This window comes from Seriola dumerili, unplaced genomic scaffold (genome assembly GCF_002260705.1).
Source record: "Seriola dumerili isolate Sdu_G_001 unplaced genomic scaffold, Sdu_1.0 BDQW01000321.1, whole genome shotgun sequence".
Taxonomy (NCBI): Eukaryota; Metazoa; Chordata; class Actinopteri; order Carangiformes; family Carangidae; genus Seriola; species Seriola dumerili.
The window spans coordinates 1,748,316-1,769,118 of record NW_019174576.1 but is presented as its reverse complement, the minus strand read 5'-3'; the positions used below and the strand labels follow the sequence as shown (position 1 = coordinate 1,769,118).

The 20,803-nt window shown below is 40.8% G+C and overlaps 2 protein-coding genes across 2 annotated transcripts; one reads left to right on the top strand and one right to left on the bottom strand.

The window, feature by feature from the left end:
* Positions 1 to 1,208: 1,208 nt before the first annotated feature.
* On the bottom strand, positions 1,209 to 14,065 carry sec16b (SEC16 homolog B, endoplasmic reticulum export factor). The gene is made up of 21 exons (XM_022759180.1): positions 13,794 to 14,065; positions 11,334 to 11,536; positions 11,091 to 11,242; positions 10,936 to 10,997; positions 10,615 to 10,753; positions 10,300 to 10,530; positions 9,796 to 9,893; positions 7,879 to 7,960; positions 7,642 to 7,759; positions 7,436 to 7,547; positions 7,144 to 7,249; positions 6,882 to 7,019; positions 6,682 to 6,798; positions 5,225 to 5,309; positions 4,925 to 5,084; positions 3,702 to 3,862; positions 3,574 to 3,602; positions 3,296 to 3,403; positions 3,117 to 3,209; positions 2,954 to 3,023; positions 1,209 to 2,662 (listed from the first exon to the last, which is right to left on the bottom strand). Exons 1-20 carry the CDS (start codon positions 14,063 to 14,065, stop codon positions 3,003 to 3,005), a joined length of 2,487 nt encoding a protein of 828 aa, XP_022614901.1. The 3' UTR covers positions 1,209 to 2,662; positions 2,954 to 3,002.
* Positions 14,066 to 15,959: 1,894 nt separating this feature from the next.
* On the top strand, positions 15,960 to 18,089 carry LOC111232041 (growth arrest and DNA damage-inducible protein GADD45 alpha-like). The gene is made up of 4 exons (XM_022759387.1): positions 15,960 to 16,117; positions 16,650 to 16,751; positions 16,861 to 17,068; positions 17,303 to 18,089. Exons 1-4 carry the CDS (start codon positions 16,068 to 16,070, stop codon positions 17,414 to 17,416), a joined length of 474 nt encoding a protein of 157 aa, XP_022615108.1. The 5' UTR covers positions 15,960 to 16,067; the 3' UTR covers positions 17,417 to 18,089.
* Positions 18,090 to 20,803: the final 2,714 nt, after the last annotated feature.

Sequence of the window (20,803 nt, the reverse complement as noted above, 5' to 3'; positions counted from 1 at the left end):
CATTGTTTTGTCTTGACATACGGAGGGACAGCTTAATGCTGTCAGTCCATCAATGCCTACCATGTCCACCATTTTTTCTTTTTTTCCTGTCGTTGAGTCGATTGTGGGCGGTGTTGGTGGCTGGGGGAAGGGGGGGGGCATGGTCCCTGATACATTACTGTGATTGCATTCATAGACCAGAGGAGTTTTTAAAGGTTCAGGGAAGCCAGCCAATTGGTCAGCCATTGCTTTTTTTTTTGCCAGGAGACATTGTTCTGTGAAGTTACAGTAGTAATTTTGTACTCACTGTCATGATGTCTTTTGGTATGAGTAAAATGCACCAGGTGTTTGATAATACAGCTATTTCAGAGCTGGAAGTTTTGTTTGAAAAATGGTTTTATAGTTTTGGTCTTATGTTTAATTTGTATCGGACACAGCAAAGTTTTTATATGCAATAAAAATGTGAGAATGATACACAATTTACCATGATGTAAAGTATCTGTATGTTACAATGCACCGATTGTGCTCTTATTTTCTAAGTAAACTAAAAGTATTTAAGATGTATGGTAGATCAAATCTCTTAAATTCACTATGCATGTTATGTCAGGTGTTAAAACTGTGATTCTTTTCAATAATACTGCCACACACAGACGAATGTTCAGTTTGTATGAGTTGATAAAAGTGAACCAACTTTGTAAACCTGTAGTGTTAAAAAATTTTTACTGTGAAGGTGAATCTCAATAAAAATTTTCTACCAAAATGGTAATCAGAACATCACAAGGGCAATTTCTGTTTTACTTAAGAATCATTTAAAACCAGGAAACAACAAATTCATGAAACTAAACTTTTCTTTTTTCTTTTTTACAAATTTTTAAAAAACGTCTTGCTAAGTAATTTTTTCCAAAAAATAAAGAGAAGGTCTCTCTTTGGGGAGATGTGTTGAAGGCCACTACTTAAAGCTATATGCTCTGACATGAAGTGGTGACACATCGTGGTGGATACTCTTGCCAGTGTGTCCCACTCACACTTGGCTACTAATGCAGACTAATCGTAAAAGGAGACGGCACCTGCCATGTTGTCACTCGCTCTATACTAAGTGAGAGGCCCTGCTGGGAGCGCCAGCTATTTCTTGGCAAGATGAATTTATTCAGGATGTGACTTTTACTTTGCCCACTGCCAGAATGGTATGTCAAACAAACAAACAAACAACAGAAGACTGTGCTGAGCTTTTAACACTTTACAATACTGAGAAATTACTCTGGGGCAGAATTCCACAGATGTACTAGAAATTAATACATTTCAGGTGCTGGTACAGAAGTACAAAAAAGCTTTCACATATATACTGTAATACATAAAACACAAAGCCATATGACAGATGTAAAAAAGAATAAATTTGTTACATGTTTACAAGGTGACAAAGTGATAAAAAAAAACATTGTTCTAAAATGTATTCCACGAGTATATATTACTATGTGATGTATATTCATTTTAAAGAGCCTCCACTGGCTTTGTTCCCACAGTTATTTATATAACAGGGCTATTACTGAGTCCCTTTCTAACATGAAGGCAGTGCAAATACCGTGAGCACATAAACAGGTACTGTACAAAGAAGGTTTATATTTAACAGTTTGATCCTGTACATGTGTGCTGGCTGAGGGCGTTATGCATGTTGGCTGTTTGCCTGACGGGGGTCTTCCCAATTTCCCCTTCCCCCCGCAACCAAGTGGTATCGTCCAACTCGGCAGCATGACAACATGAGAACACATTTTAACTAAAACTATTCCATTTTTACACATTGTAAAAAAATTATAAAAAATAATGAAATGTTGCTCACATTGTGATATCATTAAGTCTGGCTATGCGCTTTCTCCTCACTCAGCTTGGAAGATTAAAGCTGGCGTCTGTGAAGCTATCGAATGACCACGGCATTGGATTACATTTCAATTAATGCATTTTTGATATGTTGGTTAATTGTGTTTAAGAGCATAGATATTTTATCATAAAAAGATGATACGATAGGATTGATGGATACTCTTGAACAGTAGCTAAATTTAGCACATGCATACTGTCTTGCAGCATATAGCATGGATAATCATTTAGTAATGATCTGAGCTGTGAGAGTCTGATGACACTGATACTCAGTGGGCAGATACATTGGTGGTTACAGTTACACCAACTATTCCAAACTTTTTTGTGCAGCTTCCCTCAGTCTTTCTGGCATTGATGTTCCAGGTTCAAGTTAAGATATCTCTCTCCCTCCACATGTCCTGCATCCACCGACAATTTCCCTGCTGTCAGCCTTTACGAAAGTCCACCTCAGCTGTTTCAGTCACTGCAATATGAGTTACTGTGTCAGTCCATCAAGAGTATTTCTGTATCTAACATGCAACATGACGGTGGGCAAGCTGTGGGGGTTTCAAAGGGCACTGGTGAGTGGTATGGATCTCCTTCAAGCTCGGGTAAAGCTCTCATTAGACATATAGGCACTGTTAAGGTGTGAGGTCCTCTTATTTGGTTTTAGTGGTGTCAGTGATCCTGTAAACATGTAAAAGATTTAAAAGGTATTTAATGTATATCCTTTAAAGATCTTTAATATGGTGCAAATCTGTTTCTCAGTGAAACTTAATTTACCTGTGATGTAGGACAGTGGTATGTGCAAAGTTCCTATACCCCAGCTGCTGGCCTATGTGTTGGAGAGATTAACAGGAAGCCATCACATTGGCATGGTTTAATATAAGTAAAATGTCATCACTGGCAGCCGGGCAACTGCAATGTGTTCAGTTACAATACTAAAAAGAAAATGTTAAAAATGTTTAAGTCAGAAACACAGAAGGGACATGGTTTCTCTAGAAGGGTCAATGACCTCAGAAATCCAACATAACATAAAAAGAAAGTTGAGCAATACATTAAAGATGTGTAGTTTAAATGTATTCAAATATATAATCAATATTGTGTATATTATCACAGAACTCACCGGCTTTCCTTGAAAAGGGATTGATCCCTGCAGAGGAGGGCTGCTGGGATCAAGCTGTGGGCGGTAGCGCCTAAGAAAATGTTCGAAAATATAGATCTTACATCACTGAATTGAAAACTTTGATTATAACTGATTGTGTAACGTAAATTAACTTGACTCTTACTGTCTGAGCTGGGCCTCCCTGCTCCGAAGTCTCCTTTTGGAGATCTTTGGGTTTTGACGTGAACCAGCCACTGAACCACCCCCCCTTGGTGCTCTGCATGTAACACAGTTGAAGTGACTGATATCAAATGACTCTAATGTGGCTTAACCAGATGTCAGTATAACAGGGGATCCACCCACCTGCTTAGGAGATGTGTTCATCTGCTCAGAGGGCTCTAAACCTTGTGGTATGCTCTGCTGGCCGTGTCCCTGGTGGCGGATGTCGACCTCCAGGATCTGACCGCCCATCTTCAAAGGCAAATACACACCAACAGGTAACTTCTCAATGCTCTGCACACTTAAAGAAGTTAAAATCTTGAAAGACACAGTGATAGAACATTGAAATTCTTAGCAAAGGTTTACATTTTAGCAATATAAATAAACCCAGAGGAAGAGATGATGAATGAAACATTACTCACCAGGCCTGGTCCAGAAAACGACCCAGCCCCTGTAGGAGCAGTGAAATAAAAATATCACACAAGCCGAAGCCCATAGTAAATATCTGAATAGAGTAAGGAATGAATGCTCTCTATCATTAGAGCCTCACCCTCTGCTGCTGATGGCAGATCACTCAGAGGACAATGTGGTGAGGCAGTTCTGACTTCAGTACTATCTGTGTTATGATAACTTAAGTCTTGGCTCGGGGCTGCTGCGGGTGCTGGGGGAGCATAAACTACGGTTACTGGAATCGGAGGGTTGGCGAGTGGCCTAAACAGAGCAACAGGGAGAGGACGGTGATATAACAAGGAGTCTTTTAGGACAGGATATCACGTGTGTTGTCATGGCTGAAGCCAGATACATGGGAAAGGACCCAAAAGCAGACACACAGAGGCAGGCTGGTGTAGGTGAGATCCTTTAATAAAGAGAAACCAGAAGCCTGTGCTACGAAGCGGGATCAACATACCCGGGATATCTTTTTCGTTATCCAGCTTAACTGAACCTAACATTGGCCGTCCTTGATAACCTGAACTACGAAGCTGGTTATCAACTGGCTCAGTGAACCCTGGGTTTTCCTATCCGGCGACGAGTGTGTTCATGTGAAAGAGGCGAGGTTGTTAAGCAGCGTTGTCAGAAACATCAATTAAGTACTTCATTTTCAATTAAAGATTTGAGAAGAAACTGTGAAACCCGTTTACATTATTAATTATTCAACAAGGTGTGATGTATTTGTCACTTTATGGAAAACTCTTTTGTTCCCGTCGGGATCCTGTAGGAATGATGACTTTTTCCAGGGACCTGATTGGTCTGAAGTTAACCGGTAATGAAGCAGGTTAGGAGTTCAGCATCGGTCGCCATGGTGATTTCCCTAGGTAACCCTGAAAACAGTTCAACCTGAAGTTACCTCGCTGACCTCAAATCCTGCTTCGTAGTACGGCTTACAGGTAGGAGGTGGATAACCAGGCAGATGACTTGCAAGGCAGGCAGGCAGGCACAGAGGAACAAACAACAAGAGCACGAGGACCACAAGGGAACGTTCCAGTAACAGAAGCGCACAGACTAAATACACAAGGAAGGCAAGGATAATTAGGAACAGGTGAAAGTAATTTACGCGGAGCAGGCAAGGTCAAAAGCGGGAAACGCACAAGGGCAGGAAGTAAAAAAAACTATAGACACATAAGGTTGCGCAATTTCAAAATAAAACAGGATATAATTAACACAGAGTCAAAACAGGGAGTAACACAGAGGGTAAGATCATGATAAGTGTAGTAAGAGTTTTCATCTATGAGGTTGACATGAGTGGACAGAGGCATGGCGCTGCACATTTTATACCAGTTCGGAGCTCCTCTGACATCCCATGATAACTCTGCCATTTGCTCAGTGTTTCCTTCGGTTTGATGCACAAGGCTTTCTTGATCCTCGCTGCCTCTGTAATAAAGGAGCTCAGGCTCAGGACTCTGGAGGTCACAGTTCTGGTCATCCAAGCCAGATTCTGTAGGTAAAAAGAAAGAAACACAAGTAATAAGTATTTTTCCTTGGTATTCTTCATTAGCAGATGCACAAGAAAGAAGACACTGTTCTTTAGTGGGAAACACAGTAGATCATTCTAAGTAATGAGGTGACTAAAATTACCTGAGTACACGTTGTTATCCTCATGTGCAAAAGCGCGTCCCTCAGGAACTGGTTGGTGTGTTTCAGTACAGTCGTAACTCCCCGTCTGAGCAGAAGAACAAGTTTAGACATTTACAGTAGTTTTAGTGTCTAAACAAGACTTAGTGCACTTAGTGACGCTATACTGAAACACAGCATGCTAACGTCAGCATGCTAACATACTGACAATAACAATAACAACATGCCGATGTTTAGGTGGTGTAATTACCATGTCAACCATATTAGTTTAATTTTGTTAGCAGCTTAACACATTCCACTTTAGCTGATGAGAAAGTCATTTGGTATTGATAAGGTATTTGATCATAAACCAAACCAGTGGACAAATGAGAATTTGATCTGACGATGGCATTAGATGAAAAGTAAATTGATCACCAAAATGTGTAATTCATCCTGTGGGGGACATGACTGTAAATTTAATGGAAATTCATCCAGTGGTTGTTGAGACACGCCACACAAAACCATAAATTATTATTACTATTGTTACCTTTTTGTGGCATTAGAGGAAAAGTCACTATGCTTCATCATGTGTATGATTCATCATCATCATGGATTTCTGTACAATATTTCATGGCGATCTGTAAAGTAGTTGTTGATATACAGTATTTGAGTGCGGACCAAAGTGTTAGCCCAGACCGTCACTGCTAGCCTGGCTAAAAGATGTTTTGCTGCACGGAAAAAGCCATGTGGAAGCAAAATCGAATTTCATAAAGAAAATGAACAACAATGTAACCTGTAATTGGATTAAAAAGGTTCCAACGCTAACCATGCCCATCCAGCATTTGGGGACAGCAGTCAAGGGCAACAATTATTAGTCTGAGGGCACAAATTACTAAGTCGTCACATGAAATACTAATAGTAAATCCTATACAGTACAGCCATACAGACTGTGCTCTGCACAGATCTAGGTACAGAGAATTTGAATCTGTGGTCTTATCTACTGCAAATAGTGCCTCACACAGCTGCACATTTTTGCCTCTTCTCATGACAGAAAACTGACCTACTTTGCACTTGCTAAAAACTACATCATGAGCACCTGCATTTATTAAAAGTGTGGGCACTGAATAATAAGTTGCAGTACTCTTTTGTACTCAAATCTAACATGCCCTGACTGGGTACCGGCCCAGAGGGTACTGGCCCAATTCAAGGACTGATGTGCGATGTGAATGGAATAAAGCAGCTTTGCATCCTACAATAAAATCACTACTCACTTCTGCTTCTGGTAGCAACTGGTATCTAACAGCTTGTGATTAATGTTAAAACTGAATTACTGATCAGCTAAAACCAAAAAATGATGTCTCATTTTCCTATTTTTCCTCCACATCAGACATTTTTCTGTTGCAGCACTGCGGCCAGACGCTTCTCCTCTCAGACAGAGGGTAAACATTGTGTGAAATGAAAGGAGTGGAAAAGCTGATCACCTGGAAACTGTGGAGCCTAGCACGCAGTTGTTTCAGCCATTCGGGTTCCTGCACGGCTCCACTAACACCTGCTTCACTAACGAACTGACCCTCGGAGTGTCTCAGTCTGTCTGCCAGCTGCAGGAGAAAACATACAACCATGTAGACCTTAACAGACACTGAATCACTTTGATTAGAGTACTCAAATGTCTAAGACATACCTTAATAACCTCGCCAGTCAGCACAAAGAAAGGCTCCCTCTGTCTGAGGATCGCCTGTCCTACCACCTCACAGTAATGGAAGGCCTGAGATGGGAGCCCACAGTCCAACAGTCGACAGGCATATAGGAACTTATACACCTGACCACGACACAGTGATATTCAGCATCACATACATTTTAAAATTATATTTCTTTACCTGAAAGACACAAATACCTTAGGCAAATGAGAAATACATAGAAGGCAGTAAGATCTGATGGGCTACCTGAAAGGCTGGTATTGAAAAACCTTTGCCCCCAAGTGTCTGGCAGTATTCATACAACTCAGTGCACTGGATGGCAGAGTTTGTTGTAAAGTCTTCAAAAGATTGTCTAAAGAAAAGGAGAGAGGAGAGAAGACATTAAATCAACTTTCTAGTAGTGATTTATTGTAAACTTTTATAAAAATGGCTGAAAATTATATTGCTGCCACTCGATCCTACATTTTACTTACAAAATGATGACTAGATGGACACCAATTAGACTGATAAGTAGCATTAAAGAGCAAGCACAGCTCACCTGTGGCTGCTGCCTAGAAGCACCAGTCTCTCTGCCTTCTGTGTGAACGGCCCAAAGGGAACGCCGGCTGTCAGGTAGCACATATGGGCGGCGTGAATGAGGCCTCTGGAGGCTGCACGTGGAAGAGAAGCACAAAACAATCAGCTCTTACGCCGGGGCAGAAACAGCATTACAACCAATCAGTCACTCAAACAGCGTGTCTATACCGAGTGTGTCTCCCATGGTGATGATAGCCTTCTGATGAACAGCGGGATCTCCCGTCTCATTGGAGAGCATGACGGCCAGATGGGGCTTCCAGTCTCCCGATTTTTCATTTACACAGCACTGGGCACAAAACATCACTCTCAGAACTTTTATCGGCTAACGAGGTATACACTGACATAGGATTTAGAATGCAATAAATGGGTTGTTTGAGAGCTTAAATTATGTTTTGCATGTTTTACCGTGGCTACAGCAGGGATTCTCCCAGACAGCAGCTGGAAGAGAGTCTGGAGGGGATCACTGGCTGTTAGCTGGCCTGTAAACCTGCCAATAGAACAGTTTGTGTCATTGCACATCTTTATTACAGGCTTTATTTCATGCTAGCAACAGAACCACTGTCCTTAAAACGGGGCATTAAAAGAGCATCCCCACTGCTACTCTGTACAGTAGTGATATACTGTACCATGCTTATAGTTTAAATTCTACCCCTCTTGTCAATTACAAATCAAAATCAGCCTGGCGATCTGTCAGCCTTCCCCCAGACATTCCTCTACTGAAACATGCGCGGCTGTCGGACATATTGCTGATGCCAAAATAGGCTGTAAAAATGGATTGGGTTCCATGATAAATAGTTCACATTAACCGCGGTTTAGCTATTTCTCCTTTCTCTGATGCTGGTGCACAGAGAGTAAAGTGTTTTAACTGAACTTACTAAATGTCAAGTCAGATGATTTACACTCTGAAGGAAAGCGTTAATGGTCTCTGTTACTGTACTGTCATAAGATCACCCACAGCAAATTATAAATAACTCACAAGCCAAGATAAACACTGACAAACAAGGTGCATGTAATTCAAAATCAGAATTAAGTTCCTAAACACTGATCAACAAAAACCATGACAATTATGCAAAGATATAAAACTAATTTTCTCTTTTTGTTGAAAATGTTTACGAATATGAATCCATGTCAAATTATTCTCCCCTACTTTCTACAAATTCTAAATAAAGCACACTATTTTTGGACACAGGGCTGTGGAAAATATTGACAGAGGGTGCAGTTAATCCCATAAACATGTCAAGAACAGATTTCAAATACATTTTTGTAAAAAAAAAAAAAAAAAATGCCATGACCATACTACATTTGTTCCACAAATGAACAAACAGCCATGCTAGCAGCTCTTTGAGGCTGCTGTTAGGCAAACCACTGCTCTGAGCTAAATGCTAACGTCAGCATGATAGCATGCTCACAATAACAACGATACCATGCTGAAAATAATTGGGTTTACCAAATTCACCATTTTAGTTTAGCATTTTAGCTCAAATTTGCTAATTAGCACTAAACTGAAAAACAGCTGACGTTGATTAGAACGTCATTATTTTTGCAGCTGTTTGATCAAAAGTTCTGCGATGTGATTAAAACTTTGTCTTACAAATTTCACGGTAAAAAAATACAACCGTTGAGATTTTTTTTACGCTGAAAACCACAGACATTAATCTAGAGGAAAGAACTACAACAAGGCTAAGCGTGTTACAGCCATGCTAGCAGCTCTGTCAGACTGTACTCAGGCACAGTGGTGCTTTAGGTTAAATGCTAATGTCAGCGGACAAACGTGCTCACTATGACAATACTATGCAACATTCACCATTGTCACCATCTTAGTTTAGCCTGTTAGCATGCTAATATTTGCTATTTTTCACTAAACAATTAACTAACCAACTTTTTGCCAATCCATCCAATAGATGTAGAGACATTTCACAGGATAAGTGAATACTCTGACCTGCTGGTGGCACTAAAGAAAAAGCCGTGATCACCAGAGTCTGAAAAAATTCACCCTCTGGGGACCATGAGTGTCTGTACAGAATGTAATGGCAATCTTATCCAATAGTTTACTTAAGTGTCTGGATCAAAAGTCTGAACAGATTGCCGTCCCCAGAGCCATGTCACTTACAAGACTAAAACTTAGGCACAGGAAGCTGAGGACATGCTCCAGATACAAGTGACAGAAATACTGCCCATACTTGCTTGTGGCTGTAACACAAGTTTAAAGCTGCATCTATGTTTAGTCAGAGGGAGCATTTCTTCACAAATTACCGCTCGTGCGTAGAGTTGTATAATGATTTCTTGCAGCTGTCACGTCTCAGATGACTTTGCTTTTCTCACCTGTTCAGCACAGTGGTGTAAGACCTGTTGTCCATTTTACTGGCCAGAAAAAGTGCATGCCCCCACAGGCCGCTGCTCATAGCTGACTCTAAAGCCTCCTGGAAAGTGAGAGGACAAAACACTCAGAGCTGAGCACAGGATGACATCAGTGGCAACTAGTATAACACAGAAGTAATTTTGTCAACTGGACTAATACTGTATCTATGATGGCCTTTCAAATATTGACCTGTGGTTATAGCTTTTAAATCATGCCAGTCAGTCATAAAAGTTGGCACCACTGACTCCTCTTTTATTTTTATAGCCTGGTCTGAGGCATCTTGATTGGATGAGAGTCAGTCACAGCCTAATAAAACACAGTTTTATCATATGGTGATAACAATCCAAACACATGTTTACATCTTGTATCAGGATGTAAAAATAATTCATAATCTTCCATTCGGAGCAACACTGAGATAGCCAAGAGAACCTAAAGAGAACATTACATGATTAGAGAGATAGAGAAACCTTCTTTCTTCCAGCCAGCAGCAGTTGAGTGTAGCTCTGCAGGGCCTTTTCTGAGGTCTCAGAGCTGAAGCTGCTCCAGTTCCCTGTGAGCAGGTCATCTCCTTTTTGAGGTGGTGCTTCAGCAACCGCGCCCTCATTGAAGTCAATGAGCGTGGGAGCCTCTGACTCCCAGCTTCCATCTGAATGTGAGCCCTGCATCAGCAGTTCAGCAATATCCGATCCAACTATTTGCTGAAATAATGGAAATTCAGTGAGAATTGTTTCAGAATAAACATGATCATGATGTTATGTGATGACAAATCATGATGCTCTTACTCCATTCTGCCTGCAGAGAAGTATCAGTAGATGCCACAAGAGGGCAGCAGAGCTCTTATCAGGCAGCTTGTCGTCTCTCGAGCAGGCGCTTGCCTTCTGGTGCGCAAACTCTATGGCATCTACTTTGTGCAAATCTTCCCTTCAGAGATATGACAAACCAAATTCATACAAAATCAAATTCATACAAAATTGAATTTGAAATATAATCTTTATAAGTTGGACAAGACTAATGACAACTCAGCAGAATACATTCTGATTGTGGAGAAAATGTTAAGATTGTGGTGAGCATTTTCAGAATTACACCACAGATGAAAAAGTTACCTAGTTAGGGGACCAGGGAATTTTCTCATCTCCTGTTGTTCTTGTGTCTCACTCAGAATGACCTGTGCAGACATACACACAAAATCTTTATCTGTCTTATTCAAGAAAGCAGCACTGGTAATTGAAAACAAGAAATTCTAAAAAGGTCAACCCACCTCCAGGCTGTGGATTTCCAGCTGGCTGACGTTCTTCTGTGTTGAAAAGCCTGGGGTGACCCGAATCAGCTGGCCTGCAGGTCCGAAGCTGACCACCGCATGAGGGATTGAGTATTTCAGAGGCGCTGACATCTGAGACACAGCTCCATGCTCTGAGGAGATATGATGCATAAAAGAACATGTGTCGTGATAAACACTGAGTGAGGTGAACCTGAGAGAAAACAGCTTCAACTGCAGACTCACCTGCACCAGGCTGTGGGACAGGGTCACTGTGTTCAGCTCCATTGATGTACTGACTCAGTTCATAGCTGCTGGAAGATAACCCTGAGGTTTTGGAACTCTCTAGAGTCCCAAGGTAATAAGAGGAAACCTCTTCATTTTCTCTGGAAGGATTTTCCTCATAGTCACTGAGGTAATGCTGGGAGTTGTCTCTCCCTTGGTCATACCTGAAAGAATTAAAGGAATAATTAGTTATTTTTTCATATAACTACATGTCCATTTTGGTAGTTTGTATTACTGCAAACATGCACATTATTCTAAGGATTCCTGGACCAGAACGTCTGTCTGAGTTGAATGTTAACATTTCATGTTGGGAAGTCAGACAGAAATGACAACAACGAGACACTATATGACAACAACGAGACACAATACAACTACAAAGACATAAAATGATAGTCTGATAATCTATGTCTGATCAAACACAGAGAATTCTCACAGAAAGTTCATCAGAGTACCTCTAGTCATTTTTTGTCTTCTTCATGTTTACTTAAACTGGAGACGTGCTTTTAGCTTTTCTCTCCTGGACTAATGTGACAAACTTTATTCTGTCGGTATCTGTATCTGTCAGAGCTCCTTCCACCAGCTCCAGCCTGGTGCAGATCAGTGCTGTCTGACTAATAACTGGGGCCCTTTTGGGTTTCACATTGATTTTAAAATTCTATTGATTTATTTTCTTCTTGTGTGCACATGTCCTACTCTGCAGGTTATTCCTATGTCTCGGCTGGTGATCAAGGGTGCCTATGCCTCTGCAGTTAAAGCCCCCAGACTTTGGAACATCTTTGACATCTTTTAAATCACTTTATAAAATATTCTTTTAAAAGAAATCTTTTGTGAATAAATTATATTCCTTTGGTTTTACCATTGTAACTTGGCCATTGTATGTTTTCTTCTTCTTTTTTAGGTTATTTTTGTCTTCCTTGTGTTTTATGATTTCATTTCATATCTCAGTAAAGAATTTGTACAAAGTACAACACAAATAAAGTTATTATTGCTCCAAAATTATTATTAGTATTATTAACAAACCATCAAAAAAACACAATTATAGTACTGGTGAATGGCACCATTTGATTTCCATTTGGAGTTTTCCCAAATGTATTATCTTACTGCTTTCAATTGGGGCTGCAACTAATGAATTTTTTAAAAGATTACAGGTTAATATTCGATTTACGGTCACAATTTCACAGAAACCAAGTTTACTCATTTTAAAAGAACTGTGCAACAAGCAGTCCAAAACTCAAAGATGTTCAGTTTACTATCATAGAAGACTAAGGAAAGCATCTCACATTAGGGAAGCTGAAAGCCAAAAATTCTTGACACTTTTCTTTGAAAATAACTATTTTTTTTATAGATTGACCAACAGATTAACCAAGTAATTGTTTCAGCTGTCTCAATCCAAGTAAAAGGGTCGACTTTCATACAAGTGTAGTATTGCTCCTCACCTGTTCTCCTCTGCGTAGTAGCTCCCTGAATGTTCCTGATTGTATTTTCTCTCATGATATCGGTCTGTTCTCCATGAGTCTTGGGGATCCCACTGGCCGGCATCTTAAAGTGAAGATTAACATATAGTACAGTTTACTTCTTTTTTTTTTTTTTTTACCAAGAGAGTGTAGTACGTTGCTCATGAAAGATCTTTTGTGTAACTGTACCTTGTCGCCCATGCTGTCCTCTGTAGTAGTCATGGTCATAATAACCATAGTTGTCTCTGTAGTCCCAGTGGCTGTGGGGTGGATAGTCGTACCCATGTCTGGAAATAAAGAGCCTCTAGTTACATCAGTGCATTTGTTCACTTTCTTCACCTGTTAATCTTTCCATCCTGATGAAGACATAATGTCATAATGTGCTCAAATACGGATCTACAGAATTTAAAGTCTAAAGATTATATTGAAGTTAAGAATGTTCACTTTTCCCTTTCCTCGGATGTAACACAACTTGACACATATATGAATGTTTTCATACATAGTTTTTATATTATTTACCTTAGTTTAGTCAGTAATGATCTGTGTCTTGTGTTTTTTTTAATGTTTTTTTATGTAGAGCTCCTAATTTCGTTGTGTGCAGAGCTTACAATGACAAGGCTTTCTACATTTTCTAGATTTCATGGTGACAGGTGTCTGGTGAGTATCAGCAGCAGGAAGGCACACATGCACTCAACCCACTGCATTACGTATTTGAGCCTGAGATTTTGCACCACTACCCTGCTCCCAAATCAGTACACCATACAATAAAGTGGTACATCTTTTGTGTTTGTCTTGCACTGCATGATGATGTACTCTCAAATTATTATTCACGTCTTCCTCATATTGAGCTGTAGTCACTTTGGGCGCAATCCATATAATGAGGGAAATCGGTGTGAGATAATTCCTGGTAAGATCATTAATAGAAAACTCTCTCGCACAGCTTTTAGAGAAGTTTAATCATACACACCTGGACTGGGGTCTTTGGTGTTCTGGTCGCCCATGGCCATAGGGATACTGGTGGGAGTTGTAAGGATACTGCTCCGGTCTGGCCGGAGGACTGGTGAAGTTAGCCCTGTAGCTGGGATCAGGTTGAGCCCAGTGTCTGTCCCTCTCTCTGGGGTCTGGCGGTGGATAGCTCTGGTCCCTGTCCTGCTGAAAATACCTGTAGTAGTCCTCTCTGTCTTTTGTCCTGTGGGAGTGACGGCCAGAGTCCTGCCTGGGGTGACCTCTGTGATCCATGATGACCCCTCCACACAAGACCGGCCCACCTTCACACCTGAGAAGTTTGCAAATCCGTCTGTAGGAAATCCTATTTCAAAATAAGTCTACACAAAGATTTGTGCAAATTCTGTTGAGGTACTTACAGCTCACACGTGCTGGCTGCAGTCAAAGTACATTCACGACTGCCACATCATTTCACTGGGAAGTCACAACATGAGCTGATAACAAGACAGCATGATAACAAGAGGCTAAAGTTCACGAAATACTGTGGCCCATATAACCAGGTGTTGTTGCTGCGTAAACACCAGTGCTAAAAAAAAAGAAGAGGGTGAGTTAGAAAACAAAAAGCTACCAGGGTCTCTGTGCATAATGCTTCATCTCCGTTATGTTTGCATTGTGTATCCCAGCCTGTGTCTTCTCAGTGAGCTGAGAGTAAACAGTGGAGCACGCCCTGAGGAGTTTGACAGCTGTAGTCCCACAAGGCAATCCCGTCAATCTTCAGGCTAAACATGAGAGAGGAAAAACAAAACTACTGACAGCATTCTCTGTGTCATTTCGACATGAATATCCGTGTCATCGGATTGTAGCTTGCATGAGGAAAAAGGCGCATCTTAGAGTGTTGCCACGTTGCCGGTAGGGGAGGATGTAGAGGACGGTCACAGTTACTCAGAGTCGGCTGGTCTCCGGTCGGTCTTGTTACAGCGAACAGGGCGAGGGGCTGCTGAAAAGGGGCATAAGGAAACTGATTCCGAGTCAGTGGTGACAACTGTAGTTTCTTGTAGTGAAAAACTTTTTCACTACACCTCCACTAGAGGCTCTCCATCACAGTTTTTACTGTCAGATGAAAGGTTCACTCAAGCTGCAGCACCTCCTGTCTTCGAAGTCTGTCCTGAAAACTTCTGCTAACTTCAGTTATTTCATTCTCCTCCTTACTTTACATTACAGTACACTGTATATTAACCTCTATTTCCTGTCCTCTAAAATGTCCACGTTCTCCTTTTGTTGGATTCTCATGTCCCACCAGCATACAGTTTTTTATATCCCACATTCCACATCTATTTACTTTTTCTTTGCCCTTAGAAATATTCACTTTAGTTCCTCAATTTTGATTTCGTTTTGCGTAAATTTGATCTTTACAATATTGCTATTTTTAAAAAAAATAGCAAAAATCTGTCTTTAAATCGAAATCGAAAAAATTTCATATGTTTACATATATGTCTAGCCCCAACAATCATGTATCCTCATGTATGTATACTTATATTGTAAACATATGTTACATAAATATATATCCATCCCAAAACCAGTCAATATATATATTGATATTCTATACCATGGGTTCCCGAAAGTCTTAGACCACTTTCCCAGAATGGGAAGATCGACTTGTTTAAAATGAATGAGAAACTGATAAGAAAAAAAACATTTATAAACAAAGAGAATTTTTATGTTGTTTTAATAAACGTGTATATATAAGTTGAATATATTGTAAATATATCATATACGATGTAAATATTCATCATATAGGTATCTTTAATATATGTACTCATACACATTTTACTATGGGTATTTCATATATGTTATAAACTTAAATCTTCATATATCCAGAGGATGTATATATGTGAATATAATATATCTCCTTATAGGTGACATATAAGGCAACATCACTTTTAATATAGGGACATATATGTCATATATTATATTTCTGTATGGGCTAATTTGCCATAACACTGAGATGACTAATTACTGCTCGACATGACCCTGAGCAACATAAACATGAAAACAGCAGTGTAGTTGCGAGGTCACGACCACCGGGTGTCGCTATATTCACAAAGACACGAGGGAATTGTATTTCTATGTGACCAATGAGACGAGTTCATGCAAATCAGTTCTGAGGACACAGGCTTTTACTACTGGAAACACAGAAGTCACCGGGCACACACGATCTCTGCATCCTTGCAAACACACGCGCACACACAACAAGTCCGTCTCCGCTCTGGATATTGTGGGACACCAAGCCGCTCGGATGTGCAATATGACTTTTGAAGAAAACAGTGGAGATAATTCTTCAGAAAGGTTAGCTTTTGTTTTGTTTGTTTTTGTTTTTTACTTTGCACTGTGTGCGTTTGCTGAGGTTGTGAACTTTTTTTTTTTTTTTTTTACCGTTTTTTTTTTTTAAGACTCTTCAGTGGAACAACCTTTGCAAATGTTTTAACCCGGACACGTTTTTATTTTACTCTTTCAGATGAGTTTTTTTTTTTTTTTTTCCATACCGTTACTTGAGACTCGTTTGAACTTGTTAGCTCCTACTGTATCGTCCGTCCACACAAGTGCAACGTCCAGCTAACGTCAACGTCAAGCTTTAGTTATGCTAGTTAGCAGTTTTAGCTAACGTTAACGCTACGTGTTCATTATATATGTTTGATACAGGAAGGCTCTTGCAACGTTACATCACTGGATTATCGCTCACCTCACACGAATAGCATGCACTGGTTGACATAAGCTTAAAAATCTAAAATAACAGTCAGCTGTCGCATTTAAGCGTGTTGCTGTGTGTTTTAAGAGCTTTGATTTTTGACTAAATGTGTTGATATGATTGTTTCCTCAGGATGGAATCGGTGGCTAAAGCATTAGAGGAGGTGCTGAGCTCTGCATTGCCTCAGGGTTGCATCACTGTTGGAGTCTATGAAGCAGCAAAGTCACTAAATGCGTAAGTTAAAAGTAATATAAATGCTGCAGCTCTGGTAAATCTATTCAGTATAAGTGTGAGACATCTCAGTTTCCTTTTCCTTACAACTGTTTCTCTTTGTTTCTTTCAGGGATCCAGACAATGTGGTGTTGTGTCTGCTGGCCACAGACGATGAGGAGGATGTGGCTCTGCAGATTCATTTCACCTTAATCCAGGCATTCTGCTGTGAGAATGACATCAACATCCTGCGGGTGAGCAACATGAGGCGTCTGGCAGAAATCCTTGGTGGAGTGAAACCTGGAGGGGAGCCTATGGACCTGCACTGTGTGCTAGTTACTGTAAGTATCATTACTCATGTCTGTTTACTATAGAGCTGCAGTATATTGCTCACTTCCCTTCAGACTGTAAAAAATAGTTTTCCGGCTGTTGCTGAGGTTTGGCAGGTTTACACTACCAAGGCTTTTGTCATACTTGCAAGAAACTGTTGTGCAATCAGGATGATGAAGGATCTCACACTGTTTGCACATTCATACGTCAGCAGATAGTAACTGCTTTGTCCCCTCTTCCTGCAGAATCCTCAGTCGTCACTGTGGAAGGACCCTGCACTGAGCAAAGTGAACAGATTCTGCAGAGACAGCCGCTGTTTGGATCAATGGGTGCCTGTCATCAACCTGCCCGACCGATGAAACTGTTTGGAATATTAATGTATTGTGTGCATTGGGGGAAACGTAACTTCACAAGGCCTGTGTTAATGTCTGTGTTGGATTCCTTTGGAAAGTGCCCGAGAGACAGAGAGAGGAGGGGCAGAAAAAAAAAAGAGCACAAGGAAGAGAAACGTTCCAACAAATTTACCAGGTCAGGGTGAACTCGAGGGCCAACGAAGAGTGACTCAGCAGTCTTGGTTCCATGATTTCCAGGATTGCCTTTCTCTGCCGAGATAGACGCCTTTACAGGAAACTGAATCATGTGAGCGGACAAGCACACGTGGTGGTGAGCACAAGCGCAGGACTGGAGAAAAGCAGAAAGAGAGCCTCAGTTGACAAGACTCCAACAGCTGGACCACAGTGGAGTGGACCAGTCAGGGCTCTCAGCTTGAAGAATTCCTCATGAAAATTTGACCACATCCAAGAATTTCTTTTAACAGCACATTTTATTTAATAGTATTTAAGACTTGTCACTTTGATAACTCAAAAAGGAAAAAGTTTCACAAATTGATTGTTATTATTATCTCAAGGGCAATGCAATGTTTGGACTTGTCCACTAACTGATGTTTTTATGTTATTAATTTAAGGAATTATATTTATTGTGCATAGTTCATGGAATTTTGTTAAGTTGAATGAAATAAACAAACAAACAACAGTTTCCCGACTGGTTTTGCCTCAATGATTTCCTGATACGACAGGTTTAGCGTGTTTGTAGGAATAGTGCGTGCCTCTCGTGCCCACAGCCAACTCATACGAAGCAATGTGTTACCTCACGGGGTTTGGATATTGGCCTGGCATGTCACTTGGCCGGCTGAAGTATTTACTCAGCGTGTTTTTAGCCTTTTATGCAACTTGCGTTTCTTGGATCAACTTCGAGTTTGTGCTTGCAAAAATTATGACCTTTTTACTTGAGTCAAAAATATTGTTATTTACAACTTAAAATAGTTACCTATTCTGAGTTTCTTTCCATCTGCATGGGAACTCTTGTAAAATGTGACCCTTTGCACATTTTGAAGGTCTACATATATTGAGGGGAGAATTCCCATTGTAGTTGAATCTGAGTGGGATGGGTCTCATCGTGACAGCTCATTCGCCGCAGCCTTCTGCATCTACGCAATCACAGCTAAATTTACTGCTGAGGGATTAAAAATAGCAGAGAGGCAAGAAGAGAAAAATCCACGCTGAAGACCCATTTCAGACTGCAAAAAGAGAAAACCAGAACTTATTGGTGCTTGCGTAGAATGGGGAGGGACAAAGCCTTCTACACAGAGAGTCACGAGACAATGGATGTATGAGTCAGGGCTATTCAGGTCTCCCATTGCTAGAGCTGTACAGTACTTTAGCTTCATGGCTAAAAATAGCCCCATGAATAGAGGCGTTCCCCCTGACCACTGACACGCTAACAATAGTAGCACTTGTAATTAACAGGCAGTGTACGCAGAGCAGGCTGACCTGTTGCAGAGGCGTCAGTGTGCAGCCCAGGATATTCGGAGAACAGCAAACCTCTCTGGTGGTGCAATCAGGTGGTCGATGAGGAAAAACTGGGTCACAATGCAGGACTGACTGGAAGACTGGAGAGGAATGTGGGTGTGATAGTGGCTGGAGGCTTTGAGGCCATGTTAAATTGACTGTTAAGTTAAATGGTGCCATTTGCAAATGTGACAAAGTGTGCACGGAGGCCAAAAACATGCAGATAAAACACACCACTGAACAGATGTTGGAGTCGCTTCAGTCCCACAGACTAGGGCAGAACACTCTAGTCTCAATTTTCCAATGACACTGTAGTTTTGCTGCTGTCTTTCTTTAGAGAAGTGGCCAGTCAGCAGAACTGAAACATTTTTAGTATCAAGTGCTGACTGTGCTTCTAGATGAGACACAAACTTGCCAAAGTAATGGTCAGAGTTTTGATTTTTCTTGGAAAACGCAACAATAAGAGCAGAAATACCACAGCAGGATGGCAGTAACGTGACACCTGAGAGCCAATTTGATCATTAAAAGACACATTTTTTTCCCCTTTGTCCAAACATTTTCCATCACACAGGGAGAGGTCACTAAAAGTAGGTGAGATACTGGGGATACTGGATTATTGGCTTATCGCTGAGCTTCTCCCCTACACTGACAGGTAACACAATCACTGCAAATGATGCTGCTACAAAGCCACTCCTATCAATCATCTGACTTGAGTGAGGGTTACTTCTATGTGGGCCAACATATATGGGCTGACCTTGTTGTGCATGTAACATCACACCTGAGGAGACTGAGAAAGGAGAGAAAGCGCTGCCCAGAGCAGCAGGGGTTGTTGCATAACAGGCTGGCTATGGCTCGGGGGCACAGAAACCCCTTTACTGAGAAATTAGAGCGATCCAGAATGTTTATGTGCTCCTGACCTGATACTAGAGACACTCGTCCACTTTTTTTCCGAACATGGTGACCTATGATTCAGACAAAGACATGACAATGGGATAACAACAGACCTAGCCAACCTCAAAAGACAAGACACTGTATCATGAAGACCGGCAGAGACTATGTTGTGTCTGATAGATACTAGTGTTTAGTGTTGGATGCATCAGTGTACCTTCTCTAAAAGGGATGCTTTTCACTTGTTGATGACCAAAAGACCAAAGTCTACACTTTCACAATTTATAGCTACAGCATAACCCAAGGGGCTCATGTTCATGTGCAACAAACTACAATCAAAAAAAGATTGGATGCATTTGCAAGTAATTGGCTGAGTACCTACTCTTCTCACTTAGGGGAAGACAAGCCTCAAGGACTAATCCAAACACAATAAATAGTGACATTTTAAAGCAATATTATTTGATTTTGTTGGCTGCTCGGCAGCAAAACAAGCTGTAAATACAACACTGATATGTTATCACCTTACAAAGTTGATATACAGTAAACCAATCAGGCCGATCGCAGTATTCCAGCCATGAATTGCCGAATCATCCAGTGGAGTCCTGTTTGTGTGTTTCACTTTTCTTTTAGCTCTGTTTTAGTCTCCATAAGATCCTCAAATATCTGGATCTTTAGCTGCTGTTTGGTGCCAGGCAGGTAGTGTGTACAGGGGATTTCATAGAGCCGGAAACAAGATTGACCAGAACTGAGAGACGGAGGGAAAGTGACATTCAGGGCTTTAAAACAAAACAACGAGCTGAAAGTTGATAAAATGTTCTGCAGAGATGAAGGCTACTGCAAAGTTGGTCGATAATTCTCTGTGGATTTGTGACTGTGAGTGACCCTTTCACAGTGCTTATAGTCATTTGACCCATTGTTAATGCCACAATAATGATTAAAGCAGCTTTATAGTCATATAAATGATGCTTTAAGCTGATTAAAGGTGTTACTTCACATAAAGACTAATGCATC

Coding starts and splice junctions, on each gene's coding strand:
- sec16b (XM_022759180.1), bottom strand. CDS start 14,065: ATGGATCACAGAGGTCACCCCAGGCAGGACTCTGGCCGTCACTCCCAC. Junction 3,863..4,924: donor GTCAGAGGAGCTCCGAACTG/GTATAAAATGTG, acceptor TGCTCTGTTTAG/GCCACTCGCCAACCCTCCGA. Junction 3,210..3,295: donor TGAACACATCTCCTAAGCAG/GTGGGTGGATCC, acceptor TGTTACATGCAG/AGCACCAAGGGGGGGTGGTT.
- LOC111232041 (XM_022759387.1), top strand. CDS start 16,068: ATGTGCAATATGACTTTTGAAGAAAACAGTGGAGATAATTCTTCAGAA. Junction 16,118..16,649: donor GGAGATAATTCTTCAGAAAG/GTTAGCTTTTGT, acceptor TTGTTTCCTCAG/GATGGAATCGGTGGCTAAAG. Junction 16,752..16,860: donor GCAGCAAAGTCACTAAATGC/GTAAGTTAAAAG, acceptor TGTTTCTTTCAG/GGATCCAGACAATGTGGTGT.